Genomic DNA, 18,875 nt, shown 5'->3' with positions numbered 1-18,875 from the left:
TCTACACTAAGATGTCGAACAAACCATCCAACCAGGTTTCAAAATAATTGCCACGGGAGATCTTTTTCATTTGTAAGAACACAGTTTGATTTGCTATCCCTATGGACGTCAGGGGCAGTCCATGCAGCACTGGGAGATTTTTTGTTAACATGCAGTATGACTTTGATAAAAGAGCAAGAAGGAAAAAATCTAATGAATGAAGTGATCCAGATTGTGACAATGATAATGTTAACTCATGGAAAAAAGGCTCAGAAAACTGGAACGGTTCTGCTTTCACAGCAGGTGGCATCAAAAAGAGCCTTGGCACAGTTGGATTAAAAGAGGTTGTGGGTGAAGTAAAGATGCCCATGCCGTTTCTTTTGCATTGAATGATTTGTTAGCTAAAAGTGTGAAATGAGAACAAAGCAGCAATTGAACATCTATTGCAGACACGGACACAAGAGTGATAAGTTTGAAGAGGTATCATGAGAGAAAACACACCTGGAGGAAAATTCAATCTTAGATGGATGGTGGGTTCAATTTGTTTTACCTTTCAGAGTTGTAGAAGGAAATTTTGAAAACAATTGTATATATTTATAGGGTATTGTAATTCTTATGATGCTTCTGCCGTGCTTGCTTCAGTGCATGCAGCAGACCATGGAGAGAGTTGTCAGAGAAGTGTTTTTGACTCAAAAAGGAGGGGGAGATGTGGGAATCCAGGGCATCCCTCTGGCTGCCCTGGAAGGTCTGGGACCCTGGCAGGGGGTCAGGAGCCCCCCTGTACAGAGCCCCGAGAGACACTGTCTCTGATCTCTGTCCCTGGAAAAGAGTTTTCAATCATACAGGATGAATTACAAGCTTTGAGTGTTTGATATAAGTAGTAATTAGTGTGGCATGGGTGCAAAAGTAGAATTTTAGGATTCTAGATAAGGGGCTCAAAGGGGGCAAGATGGAGGAAATTGGGCAAGCCTCGTCCTTTTTCTTCTTCTTCTTCATGCCCTCCATGTTTCACTGTGGTGTTGGCATTTTTCTATTGGTTTAGGCTGGGGACACACTGTTCAACATGGGTGATAGGTATTGGCATGTGATTGTAAATATACCACACGCAGTTTTTAGTATATAATGTTTGCAACATCCCACTGAGGGGCAGAGCCCCGCACACTGTCCTGTGAGACAGACCTGCTGCAGGTCAGAGAGAACTATTATAGATAAGAAATAATAAACAACCTTGAAAACCAGCACAGACAAATTGCGACTTCTTCTTTGATAGTGGGGCTGAAAGACAGAGACTTTCTACAATCTTGGGATCATTTAAATAACACAGATTCCAATACTTCTTACAGCATCCACTAATACTTTCCTTATGCATACCCCTAGAAACATGTAGCACTCTAAAACAGACAATGTGTTGCCTTTTTCTTCAGTTCAAGGCATGTTTTCTTATGTTCCATAACATGGAAAATTCCTATGCATTTTTAAGTTTTAACCAAAGTGTTCTTACATCTTGCATACGTAAAACATTCCACATCTGTCATAACATTCTCACCTGTTACAAAGGAAAAAAACATTCAGAGAAATCTGAGGTTTTCATTTTCTGTGACATTTCTGCCTCTCTGAAAAGTTTGGACATGCAATATAATTTTTACAGTCTTTTGTTCAGTCTGAAAACTTCATTCAAGTGAACTTCTGTGGATTTCAATGCGGTGTCTCTCCATCTTCTGAAAACTGGCTTTTTATTTACGCTAATTTTAAACTAACTAACTTCCGGTCATATCCCTGTTTTTCACTTGACATAAGGAACTTTAGGCAACACATGGGAAATACCATAGACTGTAACATCTCCAAGTCTCTCAGACAGGAGACAAAAATCAAAGAGAGCATTAGCATCAAGCAACATTTTCACAGACCATGAGTGGCTAAACCATCACATCTCTAAACATAGGTGACAGCTTGCTCTTATTTAAAGAAGCATTAGCAATGCCTTCCAACAATAGGCCCAAGTCTATTACACTTCTTTTCCACAGCTATATAAAGGGTTAGAGATCCCATATTCTGCTAGCTGTGCAGATCTTCTTAGCACATCCGAGATTGCCAATCAGGGCACAAGACAAAGATCAGTTAGGGTAGGTTCCTCAGTGTCATACTCCTGGTGTCATGTCATTAAGTGCTAGAGAAATCATTCTATACATATTCAAATTGTATCTATGGAGAAAACTGAAGCAGTGTCTCTTCTTCAAATCTACTTTTTGCTATCATAATACCTGCTTTAAAATTATATCCTTGCAGAAAGGCCTTCCACATTTTAATATTTTCTTCCTTGGAAAAGCATCCACTAAACTTTCAACTCACATACACACATATTTTAACTACTAAAAATATAGTACAACTGGAGAAGAAATTTAGCTAAAAAAATTTCTGTTGGGAAAAATCAGACCATAAAGTCTAACAAATAAAATTATCCTGCAGTTATGACCGAACTGACTTTTTTGCTGCTGTCCACTGAAATGTTTAACCAGCATATTATTAAATTTACCTTTTTATTAATCTTATCTACACTGTCATGTTCCAGACTACTACAAACATTGCATGAAGTCTTGTATTTATGGTAAATAAGCACTATCTGGTTACCTAGGTGCAACATAAACTATTTTCTATGAACCAAAGACAAAATTAAACATCTGAAAATGAAAACCTTAGGGAAAAAAGAAAAGTGAGGTTTGCTGCCAGAATATATTCTTTATAGTTATGCATTCATTTTTTCCTGTCAAATTTTCAAGCAATTATAGTAAACAATATTTAGTGTAATTTAATTTTAAATCTTATGCTAATTGTCAGTGACCTTTGAACCTTGGAAACAGTGCTATGGCAAATGTAATTACGGAATCTGATTTCCTATATGTTGTAAGAAATGAAACAGCTTTAATTGACACTGATATATATTTGCAATAACTTTTGTGTAAATTAAAAATCAATCCCAATATTAGCTCCCTGTATCCTATTTTTATCAGACTGTGTATTTCTTTAGAATTGGAGATATGCAAGAGCAAATATTTTGCAGAATGTACAATATATGTTTTAAATCCCAGTGTAGTTTTCATGCATGCCATTTATGTGAAAAGCTTGCACATCTCTCACTTATGTACACACAAATAAGGACAAATCCCGTCAGATCTAGGCTGCCTTCAGGAGATTTTGCTTCCAGCTGATTTTTGATTGATTGTCAAGCATGCTTCACCATGACTAAGTGGGATATCATTGTATTATCTGGTGTCAATGCTGCAGTGCATTGTAGATAGCCAAAACAGGGTTACAAAAGAAACTAAAAGTAGAATTATTCACTTTGATTGGGTTTTTTCCCAATTTTTATAGGGCATTCTAGATTTTAAGCCCTTCAGTCCTGTTGTGTATTCAAAGATATTCTTGGCAAACATTGCTAATATTTCTCTCCTATTTTATAATTTTTCTTTGTCTCTGTACTCTTTGTTTAAATGTTGCAAAGCAAACTACAAATACAAAGATATAAAATGTATTTAAAACTTTATACCAAAAAAGATATCTTTATTCAGCATCAATAAAAACATTCTGCCATCTGGATGTAAGCATTCATTAAGAATTCAGGTAAATTTCAGACTAGGCTTTGAAACAGTCACAATAGCTGCTGTGGGGAGTGGAAGGAAGGTGGTCTTTGTGGTTTGAGCCCTCTAAACCAGCATCCTGGACTGAGCATTTTCCTATTGCCATAAAAACCACAAAAAATTAAAAATTTTCCCAAAAAGCAAAAATGCTAAAGTATATTTTGAAAGTATGGTGTTAACTGTATAAGCTATATACTAAATAAAAATTGAGGAACAATGAAAAGAATAACAACACTCAAAGGTCTTGCTCTCAGACACAGCACAGGGCCACATCTGATCTCGCAGTGGTTTACCCTGCTGTGACTGCGTAGACTTCATTAAGCTTCATCCTTTATATAAACACAAATGAATACACAAATAGAAAGTAAAGATTGCACAGATTTTACAGTGGGGGGAGGTGCAGAATCTGAATTGGGAAGCATCCAGCTACAGCTCCAGTCCTGTTTTCAAAGGCTGTTTGTTCACATTGTACCCCTTAGCAAGGAATCTAATTTACATCATAGCTGCAAAGCAGCAAAAATAGTGCAGCATTATCAAATATCAGGGAAATTTTGCTTCTCAAAGAAATAACATTTTCAACATGTAATTGAAACTCAATGTGATGTAAATTAGGTCTTTATATTAGAAGCCTTAAACCATACAAGCCCCTTGTAATAATTTCAGCTGAAGCAAAGGACTCTCTTCTTTTCTAGCAGTACTAGTCAGACGTCAGGACGTACCTGATGTACAACCAGGATTCACACTCCAGAGAAGGAATCATCACCACACTTCTCACTCCATGTTCTTTGCAGCAAACTGCATTTGGGGAGAAGGAAAAATAGGGGGAAAAAAATCAGACAGCTTCACAACATTAATTAATTTTTTTAGCTTGCAGAAAGAGGTACATTTTTTGTGATCAGTGAAATAATCCGTTTTAAAAATACATCAAAGAAAAGAAAAATTCTATAAGCTAGATTTTGTAAACACCACAGAGTCCCAGCACAGTCACTGTATCTGTACTTATATTTTACTTAGAAAACAAACGATCGACCTGTAATTTGCTTCTGATGTAGCCTAAAAGCACGTTATAATATTAAAGCTTATTTATGCCTGTGAAACCCTCTTACCTACAGCTATTTCAAATGTAGTGAAATAATGCAACACTAATCACTAAGACTTTTATTCCATAATAGATGTTTTTCTCACTAAATCAATTCAAAGGCTAATTGGGGTGGAAGGTGACTATCTCTGGTGGTTATAAATACATTTGCATTGCTATCAATCTTTTACCCGGCTGATGTTTAACGAGGCTGAACCGGAGCTCGGCGCGGTGCCGCCGGAGCCAAGGCGTAGCCAATGCTGCCATCCAGTGGCACAGCCAGCGGGGGAGGACAGCCACCAAGGATTCCTCCAGGTGGATGACCGCCGTAAAGGATTCCTGCGCTCGGCTCCACCTTTGTCCTGAGGGGCCGAGCGTCCCAGCAGCTCTTCCAGCCTGAAAGTAGCGCTGCCCGAGCTCCCTCAGCCCTGCTGGGCTCCGGGAGCTCGACCCAGCTACTGCAGCCGGATAGGTGTAACAGAGCAGCAGACACCCCACGACAATTTAAAACAGACAAGCCTAGCCTCAAGGAAAAGAAAGACCAGAAAAGATTATTGATTCCTCCAGCGTGTCGTGGACCAAAGCCTATGTCTACCATATATTCTGAGTCAGTCAAAACACCTATAAGTACGTTTCATCCTCCTGCCCAGCGAGAAGTCTCTTGTCACTTTAAAAAATATGCTTCCATTCACACACAATCAAAAAAAAAAATAAAAAAAAAAAAAAACCAGAAACAAACAGTACTTTAATCAGGCACATAATTTAAGGTATTATTTAAACTCTGCAAGTTTCAGGTGTCAGAGAAATATAGAAGCCCAGATTTCTTTAAGAAAAAAATCAACCCTGACTATGTCTGAAACAGGTGATACGACTTTCCTTAAAGAAACTTAAATAAACATTTTTTGGCTGAAGAATGTTAAAAAAAAACCATTCTTACAGCATTTGCCTAATGAGAAATATGGAGATATGTGATAGAAAGCATCTGGTTTTCTACCGGATAAGTTATTGGAGGAAAGAGCTGTTTTATTTACTTAGCTTGTCTGTGAAATAGTGAGATTATCCGAGTCAGCTCAGCAGTGCTTTTCTCTGTGCATCATTTCTGTGTGGACAGCTTGCAATGAAGTGTATATTCCCCTTCAAGACAGGAGGCTCTAAATCAAGTATTTTGCATACACCTGCAAATTTTACCCATCACCAGCCAGATTGCTACAAGCATTATCCACAGAAGGATCATACATAGTCAATGGCAAACATACAATAAGCAAGCAAGCATACAATATTTATGCAGCTACATTATTACTAGATGCTCTCTAGAGTTTTACAACCAGAAACTTGAAGTAGCCAGTTGCTGTTTGCTAGCAGTCTGCATTAAGTGAAGCCAGATATTACGACTGCAGAATTTTGCTTTCATGTGCCTAATGTTGTAGTAAACGGTTCATAAAGTGTAAGTTATGATATTAAGGCAGTGGGCAAAAACCTTGTATTGAGATTTTGTACATATAGTGTCAGAAGACAGTATTTCCTCTGAAATATTAATGCTGCAGCATGGTACTTTACATGGCAAGTAAAGACAAGACAAGCCTTTGTGTCAATGAGTACACAGGCTAAAATGAGTACAGAAATAGAATTGGAAGCCCAAGGGAAAACAGCATCACAAAATGAACAAAATCAAATTAGAATTAACTACAAACACATATGCATAAGGGTAGTTAATTGCACTTTCTCTAGCTACAGTGAGAATATACATTGCTGTTTAAAAGGAAAGAGAGGGCACACTTGTTAGATGATAAAAAATATATTTAAAAAGCTTTCTCAAGACTTAAATCAAGAACACACATTGGAAAAAAGTCCAGAATAAAAGTTCACTTTTGAAAGCCTGTGGCTAAACAGTGAGTGAGCATTACAAAGAAGATCAAACTCTCTACAAATGTGGTGCATATGTTGTAGCATTAATTTTTTTTTTTAATGTGTTCAGAGATCACAACTGATGTCACACTGATATTTTTAATTTCTGCCTTGAGGACATTTAAATAGAGATGCATATAATTAGAAAGCAACTGAACAGACTGCATTTTCTCATTTATTAGCTGCTCAGAAATCAAGACCTTCACTGATTATTGAAAGTTCCAAAACATGACAATTTGAGACAAATCTATACATGGTGTAAGCAGAAATGAAAAATTAGAAACTAGGTGGAGACAAAATATGCCAGGTGTCAAAACAAGAATTCCAAGTAGGAAAGGATAGCAATTGTCCATTTCAGATTATTTTCCTTGACATTGTGAAATATTGCAACACATTCTGAACAGCAATTATAACTACCAACAACCACCACCAAAACACACACATAAACCAAAAAACCAAACCAAACCAACAACAACAAAAAAAACCACAAAGCCTAGAACATAAAATAAGCATTAAAAAGTGTTCACAACTATACATCATGAAAAGTTAATGTGTCAGGGCAATCAAGACTGCAGTCAAAACTTGCCAATTCAAATAATGTTGTACCTGTTTCTGAATTTTCTTACCACTGTCTTGTCACAACAATAGACGGGACATGTGTGAAATCAGGTCCTTTGACTATGACCAGCTAAAGCTATTCAGTGACAGTCTAAGGTACGTTTCAAAAAATTCTAGTAACGTCTGCACAATGACAAGCAGTCATTGTTTTACAGTCAACAAAACTATCCAATTCAAGGGTAGCATTTTATGATCTTGCATTTCTGATTCTCAGCTTCTCAAGTTCTGAAATTATTGCACAGAATTATCACTTATTTCCTACATTTATTTCCATATCACTCATTTCCTACATGTTCTAATGCACATTTTCAGAAAATGTGAAAAAAAAAATTTAAAAACCCAAACAAACAAAAAAAAGACAAAAAAAAATCCCAGTAAAAAACAAAACCGCCAACAACAAAAAATACCCAACCCCCTAACACTAAAAAAGAATCCCAAACAAAATTAAAAACTCCAACAAATCAAAACTAAGTTTTGGATAAGCTCTGGATAAGCTCTTTTGGATAAACTCTGTTTGAGAGCTTACATGTTGAACTCATGTAGAAAGACTAACAGCAAGACTTTCCATTAATCTAGTGTCTAAAAGAGGTACATGCCAATTCACAAAGCAATCAGGCAACTTAATCAAAGAAAAAATAAAATTCAGTGAGGTCATTAAACTGGTAAGTACTGCTCATGACTGAGAACATTCCTGAACTACTTAATGCTGAGAGAGTTGATTACCTGGAGAAATACTAGTATAGTATTTCCTTTACTCACTCACTTTCTTAGGTATCTGATGGTAAACACTGACAGTGACAGACTACTCTGCTCAATACACATTCAGTCGGCTGCTACATGGCTGTTCTTCCAGTGTGACTTTCAAAACTTTACCTGCTTTCACTCTTAATATGAATTAAGCATATTTGGAAACACTACATTTGAAAAAAACCACAAAATTTCATTAGAAATGTCCTTGCAATCTCTTGACTACGCTAAGACTACTTGTGGTTCCTGATAAGCCATCTTAGTTTAAGAATATTTCGTTAAAAGCTTCACAGTTGCTGATCCAGACAACCTTGCATCTTCACATGACACACGGACAGGAAGTGATCTGCTGAGTTTCCATGCAAACTGATTTTGCACTTCAGCTCTGCACCTTCATTCACAGGCTGTGATGTCTCACTGCCACACTGCTCTGACATCACTGTGCTTGCTGAAGGGAAGGGTGCAAACAAGCACGGTGTTATTGATGTCCACACAAGAACACTTTACCTCTGCTAAAAGGAAATGTCTGAATTTAAATCACTAAAGCACTTCAGCAACTACAAAGTTCAGTGCATGGGTATTCTAAAGTTAAAAATTGTGACAAATGTCTATTTATTTTTGTTTTATTTTGTTTTGATCTAAGAGCGGCATTCATATTTTTTAAAAAGTTAGTTTTTTCTTGCATGGTAAGATCATCCACATAGAAGCAGATGCAGTTTTTCTGCTGAATCAGATACTAATTTATAACACATTTATCCAGCAGAAATGCACTAGTTTAGTTGCACTATGTCTATTGAAACAAAATTGTAATCTTTTCAGTACAACAGATTTCCTTAAAAGGGTCGCATAGCCAGGTTTGATCTTTATATTTTAAGTTTCATTTCATTGTAAGCTCTTACATTTATATTACTGCTTAACATGAACTGTCACTGAAACGTAACCTGAAAATTTATATCTGTATTTATTCATGGTAAGCTTTCTGCTTCACAGCTACTGAAAGTGTAGTATATTCATCGCAGAAATAATACTTCCTGTTATTTCCAACAATGAAGATCACACCAAGCTTCACATGAAAGGAAATGTAATGTTTTGTGTTTTTCAGTTGAGGCACACCTTTTAAATTCCTTGTTATAATCATCTTTAATAGAGCATTTCTGTACATTTCTTTTTTCCCTAACTCCATTTTCTCTCTTTTAAGTCAGGAAAATAGTTTATGTACATGACCCAAATAGGGGAAAAATTAACAAACACAGATTAAAAACTTACTGAGTGATACAGTTAAAAACAAATAAAGCAGCCCAAACCACTGAGACTTAGGCCTGTCTGTGCCTGAGTTTCATTCATGTATTCTTATCCCATTAGCAAAATCTTACATTTTCAGGGTATGCAAAGAAAAGATCCCAAAGAGATCCATAAGCTGTTGAGCTTCGTGTTCATATTAAACCAGATCAATAAGAATAACTGCACAGCTCTAGTTCCATTATGAAAGATGTGGTCGATTTTTAATTCACTTTTATCTGCACACTAGTACCTCAGTTCATAGCTTGTCATCAGTACACACTAACCACAGCTACTCTGCTAATTTCTGCATTACACACTCGTACATTACACTTCCAAAGATATTGAAGGCTCAGAACAATAGATATTGCTTTCATGGAAAGACAGCTTCTGAAAATTTGAGTGCGTTCTGGTTAAAAACACTGGTTGTTTTTCCTTTCTGTATTTTGAAATATGCAGATATCATTTGTGCTCTGTCAGTATGTTTCAAATGTTCTATCATATAAAAATGCTCTAATGTATAATTTAAAACAATAATAGAAACAATTTGTAAATAAAAAATATTTACAGGCTAGTTCTTAAATAAAAAAATGTACCATTTTTGTAGACTAGTTATATGAGACATCTGCTGAACATTATTAGGGTGTCTACATTCACAATAGTTTAACATACTTAACGCAGGATCAGTAGTTGGGTTGGGGTTTTTTTGTGCATGTTGCTTGCTTGAGGGGATTTTTTTAAGTTAAATTTTTTTTCTACTAAATGGAGCATTTTCTGAAGCACTTACTAAATTCCTCATGATATCGCTCAATAAAGCATATTTTATTTGAAAATAATTATTTCCATTCCAAAATACATATAATAAGAAATTTCAAATGTTCACTTTAAGTGGCAACATCGCAGCACAACTGAAATGACAGTATTTTAGCACCCATAGTAGGAAATCTGTTAAAAAATAAAAGAAACACCATTCAAAAACTAATTCAGCTGCAATGTGAGTGTTGTGCCTATACAAGTGGTAAAAAATGTACTTTAAACCCCCATCATTCCCATCTTCCCAGGCTCAGCTTCACTGCCACATTCTCTGCCTCCTTCACCCTACAGTGCAGGGGGACGGGGAACAGGGCCTGTGGTCAGTTCAACACACGTCTCGGCAACTTTTCCTCCAAAGGGGGAGGACTGATCACACTCCTCCCCTGATCCATTGCAGGAATCCCTTCTAAGGCAGACAGTCTTCCATGAACTTCTCCAACATGAGCCCTTCCATAGGCTGCAGCTCTTCACGAACTCTCCACTGTGGGTCCTTCACAGGGTCACAAGTCCTGCCAGAAAACCTGCTACAGCATGGGCTCCTCTCTTCATTAGGCCACAGGTCCTGCTCCAGTGCAGGCTTCCACAGGGTCAAAGCCTCCTTTGGGCACCCACCAGCTCCAGTGTGGGATTCTCCCCATGCTGCAGCTGGATCTCTGCTCCACCATGGATTTCCATGGACTGCAGGGGAACATCCTGTCTCACTGTGGTCTGCCCCAGGGGCTGCAGGGGAAGGAATCTCTGCTCCTCCCCCTCCTTCTCCTCTGACCTTGGTGTCTGCAGAGCTGTTTCTACCACATATTCTCACTTGTTCTTCCCTGGCTGCAATTGCTCCCACACAAAAACTTCTCCCCCTGACCAATTTGTCATCTCAGAGGTGCTACCACCGTGACTGACTGGCCCAGCCTCAGCCACCAGTGGGTCTGTCCTGAAGCCAGCTGGCACTTACTCTGTTGGACATGGGGGAAGCTTCTGGCAGCTTCTCACAGAAACCACCCTACAGCCCCCTGCTACTGAAACTTCACAATACAACCCAAATACAGCTGTGGTGTTATCCTTTGGTTTTCAGCCTCAGCCTTGAACTTTCAGCAGGCAGAGATAACTCCTATCAGCAGGACACAGTCTCCTCATAGTTTTCAGGAAAAAAAAATGTCCCATTTACTTTTAAAAAGTTAATTCTTATGAAATATGTCAACCTTCTAGGCCTAATTCCCTGGATACTTCAAACTTCTGAGTAGCCACTAGTTACTTTGAGTGACAGCAGGCCTGCAGCCTGCTTGGTGGTGAAAACAGGATAATCATCTGTTGCTGCTCCAGATACATCAGCAGATTCAACTTCTTCTGTCTTTAAGGATGAGACAACAGAGCAAACAGAACACCTTTTGATGCTTAGCATCTACAAAGGGTTTTAAAATAATTTCCAGGCAGGCATGAAAGACAGACCAGAGCAGAAATATTCTCCCAAAACCTTCTTCCTCAGTATCTCCTATAGGAAGTCTTGGTTGCCAAAAGAACCTTTTTAAAACAATTACATCAAGCAATCTCCTGCAGTAGTTCTCACGGTAGCCATAATTTTTGTACAGTTCTGGTACTACTTCCTGTTTCAATAAAAAATACAGGTAGAAACCTGTCCCAGTTGCCTCCTGTTGGCTTGGCCACCCACACATTCTCAGCAGACAGACACTGCTGCCCTTCCTTCCTACGCTATTGAGCTGAACAGTACCACAGGGTACTGTTAGCAAAGCCCAGCTAACGGGCAATCTCCATCACTTCCCCTGCACACAAACTGACTCAGAATTATTCTGGCACAAGAAATTCACCTTACAGTTACATAAGCCTTGGCACTGAAGGAGAGGATGAGGAGGGCAGGAAATTTTCAGAGATTAAATTCTTCCTCTTTTCCCTTTCTTCTTAAGGGTGTTCATTACTTAACAGAAACCCAGCACAATCTTTTGGTCAGCCTAAGCTTTAGGTTTCAAATACCCATTAAACTTCTTCAAGACCCACATTGGTCTTTCACAGTCATAAGGCCCAGTTCTCCTATCCTGGTGTCCCCAAAGGCTGTCAACTACCTTGTACTGCTTTTGCAGATTTTAGTTACTATTCTCCTACAACCCCATTTTCAAGAGAGATGATCCTCACCTGCTCGAGAGGTGCAAGCAAACAGTCATCTGCCAGAGGAAACCAACAGCTGCATTTCTACAAGCTTGGCTTTGAAGGAAAACTGCCCCCAGAGAAGCCCATAAGAGCTGGGTGGGGCAGCTGCTGCCAACATGCCCCCTCCCTTTTACCCAGACAGTGCTGCTAGGCCCAACCTGCCCTCCAGCAAGCTGCTTCTGCTGTATTTGCTCCTTCACCAAATAATAGCACACCTTCCCAAAAATAGCTGGACACCTTGCACACAATAGCTTCATGCCATTATGACCAAATAGTGAGGGACGCTTCTGTCCTAATTAAGGTGCAAATGAGACCATATGCCAAAGTCAGTAATAAGAATTTTTTTACTGTAAATTTTTTAACAGACATCAAGCAGAAAATAGTCACAACACACGGTTCCAGCAGTGTCCCACTGGTGCTTATTCACCCTGGGCCTCTCAGTGGGGGGCATCTTGGAGTCATTCTTCTGGGGAACCACCTTTATACACTCTGAGTTCCAGGTGTCCACAGGTTGGTTGCTGGTGTTCCTATACCTTGGGGTGGCACATGTGTGAGCAGTTGCCTTCTTTCCCAGTTTGCCAGAGTGGGATTTGTCTGGATATGTTAACTAGGTTGAGTTAACCCAATCTCACCTCCATCAGGCTTGAAATTAGCATCTTCCTGTTGTAAATTTCTCTTGCCTGTGTTTATCTCAAGTTCCTGCTTGGGTGATCGATCTTATAGGAAGTTTCTTCTGTGGCTTTGACTGTTTTCAGATGGGCAACTGTGGCCTTTAGGTCCTCACATCCAGCTGCAGTCACACACAGGAGCTCTGCAGGCATATGGGGCTGGGCAAAGCAGGGGAGGGGACATGAACAAGACAAATGACCCAAAAACTGACCAAAATATTCCATACTATACAAAGTCTGCTCTGATATAAAGCTGAAAGGCTACAGTTTATCTTCCAAAAGTCCAAGATGGCAGTTATACTGATCTGCCTCCTCCTTTCTCTGAGAACCAAAAACTCATTTTGTGATCTCTGTGCCCAAGACAGCCTCCAACAACCACATCACTCAGCAGCCTTTCTTTGCACACAAGTCCACTGGGTGCCTGGACCTAATCACCCTTGAAAGCCAAAACCCTGCTCTTCCATAATCCTGGGTAGTAGCTCTGCTGGTATTTTTTTTTCATAGTGCAAGTATCTTAAACTTAACATCTTCATAATCAACTGTGACCAAGACAGCCACCAATCTTCACTTCACCCATCAGACTATCTTTAGTTGCAAACAGACCTAGGAATGGACATTTATCGAAAGCAACCTTCTGTGTACTTTAGGACCTTGACAAACATTTGGAGTGCACTTATGCAAACTCTCTGAAGGACAGCAAGGACAAGTGAAACATCCGGCAATTGTCCCAGGGCAACCACCATCTAAGTACAGACTGGTGGATGAAGGGTTTCAGACCAGAGAAAGACTTGGGGATACTGATGAATGGAAAATTAGACATGACACAGCAATGTGCACTCAGCCAGAAAGTCAGCTGTGTCCTGGACTGCATCCAAAGCAGCATGGGCAGGAGGGTAAGTGAGGGGATTCTGCCCCTCTGCTCTGGTGAGATCCCACTGTAGTGCTATGTCCAGCTCTGGGGTCCCCAGCATGAGAAACACTTGCAATCTGTTAAAGAAGGTCCAGAGAAGGCAACAAAAATCACGAGAGGATGAGAACACCCCTCCTATAAGGAAAAGCTGAGTATTGTTTTTTTTCAGCCTGGAGAAAAGATGATTCTGGCAATACCTAACTGTGGGCTTTCAATACTTGCAACATAAAACATGGAGACTTTTTACCAATGCCTGTGACAGAACAAGTAATTAAACTGAAAGAGGGTAGACTTAGACTGGATGTAAGGAAGATCTTTTTTTCCCATGGAGGTGGTCAGACAGGCAACTGGAGCAAGTTGCCTGAAGAAGTTGTGGATACCCAATCCTTGGAAACACTCAAGAGTCAGGCTGGATGGGGTTTTGAGCAACCTGATCCAATGAAACATTTCCACACTTACATTAGGAGGGGGTAGCAGTGTTTTGTGTTTGGACTAGATGTTTTGAAGGGTCTCTTCTAACCCAAAACATGCCCTTTTCATTCATTTCCTAGACCTCTTCTGGTCTTTTTTAAGGTGGCACAGACAGCATAAACTTCAATCCACGAATAGATTTCAAATGTGTGCATTGAGGTCTCCTCACTCCATTGCTATTATCAGATCTATTAAAGCATGTAACAGTAACATCTGTTAAGTAAGCAAACATAACTGTAAGTCAAGATAGAAAATCATGCTTTCAAATTCATTGACATCCAAGGAGATTAAATTTGTTCAGAACACCCTAAAACATTAGTTCATCTAAGATTGTAGGAAAGGGGAGGGAAAAGGCAAATTTTAAAAAACTATCTTTATTTTTTTTTTTTTTACATTTAAACAGGGATTTCAGTTTTAGACATCCAGTCATTGTTTACTTCATTACTGTAGACAGGAAGAAAAAAGTATATAAATGCAAATCATACTGGCATACCTACATTAGTGCCAACTGCTTTACTAGAAGAAAACCTTCTTCCACATTAAAATCAAGCACTTAAATTGCTGAAAAGCAAGCGCCTTGCTAATCATTTCAGCAAATAAACAGCTTTTATATATTCAATCATTGTAAGTCCCTAATATTCACACTGTCTTGTTATGGAGTTCAGATCATACAAACACTGTAGAGATTAAAAACCTCCAAGAATAAAACTCATCAGGTGTGTGAGAAATACACATACCACATGTACAAGCAACAGATTTGGTCAAGTACTACAAAGAAGGATGCTTTTTCATAAGAGAATGGTCAAGTGACCTACTTCCCAGCTCAAATAAAAACAAAGAAATAACTTTATGAGTCTGAAATAATCAGTAACACTCTCGTGAAGTGGAAACTTATGACCTGTTACACAGTGTGCTTTTGTAGGCCAAATTCAGGTTTTCTAAATCAAAAAAATAAGTGCATGAACAGTAATAATGACAAAGATCAAAGTATACATATGAGCACATAATCCAAACAATAAAATACACTTTTGGCTCTTAATGAAAAATAAATTACAAAATAAAATTAAAATCCTTGTAAATGCAATGATTAATTCAGAGGTATACCTTTGCTTTTATATACATTTTAAATGCTACCACAAAACAGAAGAAAAATAAATAAGTATGCCAAAAGATATTTATGGACAGAAAAAATATGCTACTTAGCTCCAGAAGAATTATAAAGAAACAGAGATAATCTGTGTTTTGGTCAATAAATTTGTCTAGTCACTTCCACCTTCTACAGCCCTTCTTCAATAACTGGCAGTTAAACATGACAAAACCAGAACTCTGTTACTATGGCTTTAAAAGAAGCATATATTTTCTGAAGAAGAAAATACAAAATGGGCTGTCTTGCCTACAGAACTGTTGGTTTGTTCATATTGCAAGCACTTCGTTGGACTGTAGAGAAGCATCTGACACATCCTTGCCATCCTATGATACTAGTGACCTTACACTTCAAGACAAGAAAATTCCAGGAAAAAAAAAGGAATTTTGGGATGCTCTGGGCTAGTATGCAGTGAAGGCAGAAGTCCAACTTACTTCCATTGCATTTAATATCTAAATTAAAGAGCAAAATAGTACACTGCTAACTTTACATGGCATGTCCATATTTTCAAGTTAAAGATGCTGTCAACCATCAACTACCTTAGTGAACATATAGGCTTTCATAGTTATTCTGCTTTAACCAGATTCAGCATTTGCTCTATAGAGCTCTTTTGAAGGTAACTCGATCTTGTTAATATTACTAGATGTACAACTTAAATTATATAAACATTTGTATTCTTGCACAAACACTCTTCTAATTTCTACTGTACTGCAATATTCATTGTAGGCAAAATAAAAGCAGGTTTTCAAATCTAAAAGACATTGGAAATACTTTCTGTTAGTAGCACCAGCATTTTGACAACGGTCAACAGTTAAATCAGCATCCCCAGTATCTCTAGACAGTGGCAATTTGACTGGAGTAACAATTTGACTAAGCAGTAATACTGAGGCAAAAGAAGAAAAACAATGCAAGTGTCATAAAATAAATCTTAAGATTTTATTATTTTGCATTATGGTTGTGTACCTGTGTTTTTCTTCTTAATTTCTGAAGAAAACTGCTTTAGATACGCTGCTACAAACTCAAATAACTGATTTATGACATCCATCTTCATCTAAGACACTGCTACTACTTCCTAGGAAAGAAGAAATACTTCTCAAGTTCAGTTTTGCTCAATATACTGTTCATTTTCTATCATTTCATTGACCCATATGTTGATGGTCAAAGAAGCACTCTTATTTGACAATATCTTAAAGCTTTCAGAACAGATGAATTAAAAACAGAAAATGGATGCAGAAGAACAAAATCAAAGCACAGAGGCATGATATTGTTTCTCAGGGAGTCCTCGGAAAATGTGTTTATTATGGAGGTTTTTGCTTTGGGTTTTGTTGTTGGGTTTTTTTAAGATCACATGACAAGAGGTGAACAAATAAGCATTTTCCCGTGTTCTGTTTGGTTCTAGTCATTTGTTGCGCTGGATGGTTTTCCTTTTCCTCCGCTTGAATAAGCAGCAGCACCTGCAAGTGTGACATGAATTACATATGATATAAAAGAAACCACAAAACTAAACTATTTACTGTATGTCTCATTAGCTCAGGTATAGCCAGTGCCACAAGGAACTCATTAAGCTCTATTGCAGGCAATTGATTTATTAGAGAAAGAAACCAAAGTAGAGATATTTTTGACACATTTCACCTTTTTTGGAAAAAAGTATCAAACCAAAAAAGCTATAATGCAAGTAGCTATTAAGCATGGAGTATTGATGAGGGTATCAAAAGCACAGGTATTACAGGCTGACTTAAGAATGCAATTGTAAGAATAAAGAATATTCCATTACCTGAGTACTCTTTCATATTAACTGGCAATATGCCAAATGGAAGCTTGTGCTTATGACTGTATCACCTGAATTAAATTAAGACACTATTGTTGCTGAAACAAGAAAATAATTCGAGCTTCCTTTGTCAACCAGAACTTAGAAAAACTTTCTCCAAGGTTATTCCACAAGACATTTTAGAAGAAAATCCTAATGAACAACATAATTAATGTTCTGACCCAGTGCTGTGATAATAACTACTACCATGAAAAATCACAGCTTAAATATAAAGAACACTGATATTCTCTCTTCTGCTTTATTGCATACTACATGAATGAAACTAACTGACAAACACTGTGAATTTCACTTAGCAAATAGAGATAATCTGAAAGTACCTGAAAGAACACTACAAAATGAAAAAGAGTTGAAGGGAGTTAGACATAGATAATATACAGAAGGACTGCAAAAGTCTGGAAAGTACTTTTGAAAATAAAGAGGAAAGCACACACACACAGAAAATTCACTTAAATTGTACTGTTAGGCTTATTTTAAGCAACTCCTAGATCCTGAACACCACCTTTAAAAATAAAGCTTCACACTAAAGTGTTCACAATGTGTGCAACCGAAACTCAACATGCAAGCTGTATACTCTAACAGAGCTTGTCCCATGGAGTTCTGTGGTTTGCTTATTGAATTGAGTGCCACTTGCAGCACTATACACTGATGAGTCTTAAACTATGAAGTACAGCAGTAGTGAAATATAAATGTACTGCATCAATAGCCTTGATCAGTCAATCCTTAAGTCCACCAAGCATTTTATATCACTAAAATTCAAAAGGAAACCAAATTATTTAGTTTGGAATATGGGAAATGGGGAAAGCATTTAAAAATCAGGGAGAATAAGGGTCTAAAAATAAGGTTCTACAGGGGGTGAGAACAACATCCAAAGTAAGGGGAGACAGAAGTTACCTTCTCAAAATATCCAAGGCACCCTGTTGCTCAGTCACTGAAAAAGTAGCAGTGGGCAGAGGCAGACCAGAACTGCTCTGAGAGTTACATAACTTCCAGTAGAAAAAAACATTGGTTATTGATGAAGAGGAAGCCCAAAATTAAAATTCAGGAGGGGAAACTACATAGATAAGTACTTTTACAGCTAGTAGAAGTATCATACTGTATTTATTAAATTTAAAGTACTTCTTAAAGAAGAGGTATAATTGGTTTTGAAGGGTAGTAGCCACTGACTGTAAATGAAATTCCTCCATAACTACTAGCCCTTTTTTTAGCATCTGCCTATAACCACTAACATTCATCATCACTTAAGCTTTGAATTTACTTGTAGATGTGTGAACTCCAATTCAGTTTAATTCCTTTTTCACTCCAAGTATTTTACATTTGTACATGCCATGTATCAAAGCAAAGCAGTGCTCCTCCCTTTCAAGATGAATTATCCTATGATCCTGTAGATGAGGAAATCCTACCCTCAACTGTGATGGTAAATCACTTTTATACTTATTCAAGATTAGCATGCCTTAGGGAAAGCCCACAGAAAAATTCTGTCTTGATTTATAACATTAGCATATACAGAACCAGGTTACATAAGTAACTGTAGGAAGATGGAAGTTCAGCGGATAGTTAATTTATATTCTAGAACAGCTATCTAGAATTTTAATTCTTCACTCACTTATACAGATCACAACCCAAGCAGATCAGACTTCTTAAATGTTT

The 18,875-nt window shown here is 37.9% G+C and overlaps 1 protein-coding gene across 5 annotated transcripts in view; it reads right to left on the bottom strand.

Annotated features, from left to right (window-relative positions):
• Nucleotides 1-16,317: 16,317 nt before the first annotated feature.
• The window catches only part of CSNK1G3 (casein kinase 1 gamma 3), a 78,927-nt gene continuing 76,369 nt past the window's right edge, over nt 16,318-18,875 (bottom strand). For 3 of the 5 annotated variants that reach the window (XM_068175927.1, XM_068175929.1, XM_068175934.1), the window contains 2 exons: nt 18,120-18,211; nt 16,318-16,854 (listed from right to left, as the gene is read on the bottom strand). In XM_068175927.1, coding sequence (XP_068032028.1) covers nt 18,154-18,211 — 58 coding nt within the window. In that variant the 3' untranslated portion in view covers nt 16,318-16,854; nt 18,120-18,153. The remainder of the gene's footprint in view (nt 16,855-18,119; nt 18,212-18,875) is intronic. The other 2 variants (XM_068175928.1, XM_068175932.1) reach the window with 1 other exon arrangement.

The sequence above is a fragment of the Anomalospiza imberbis genome, chromosome Z, assembly GCF_031753505.1.
Source record: "Anomalospiza imberbis isolate Cuckoo-Finch-1a 21T00152 chromosome Z, ASM3175350v1, whole genome shotgun sequence".
NCBI classification, from domain to species: domain Eukaryota; kingdom Metazoa; phylum Chordata; class Aves; order Passeriformes; family Viduidae; genus Anomalospiza; species Anomalospiza imberbis.
The sequence above is the reverse complement of the archived record's forward strand: the minus strand, read 5'-3'. Positions and strand labels throughout refer to the sequence as shown.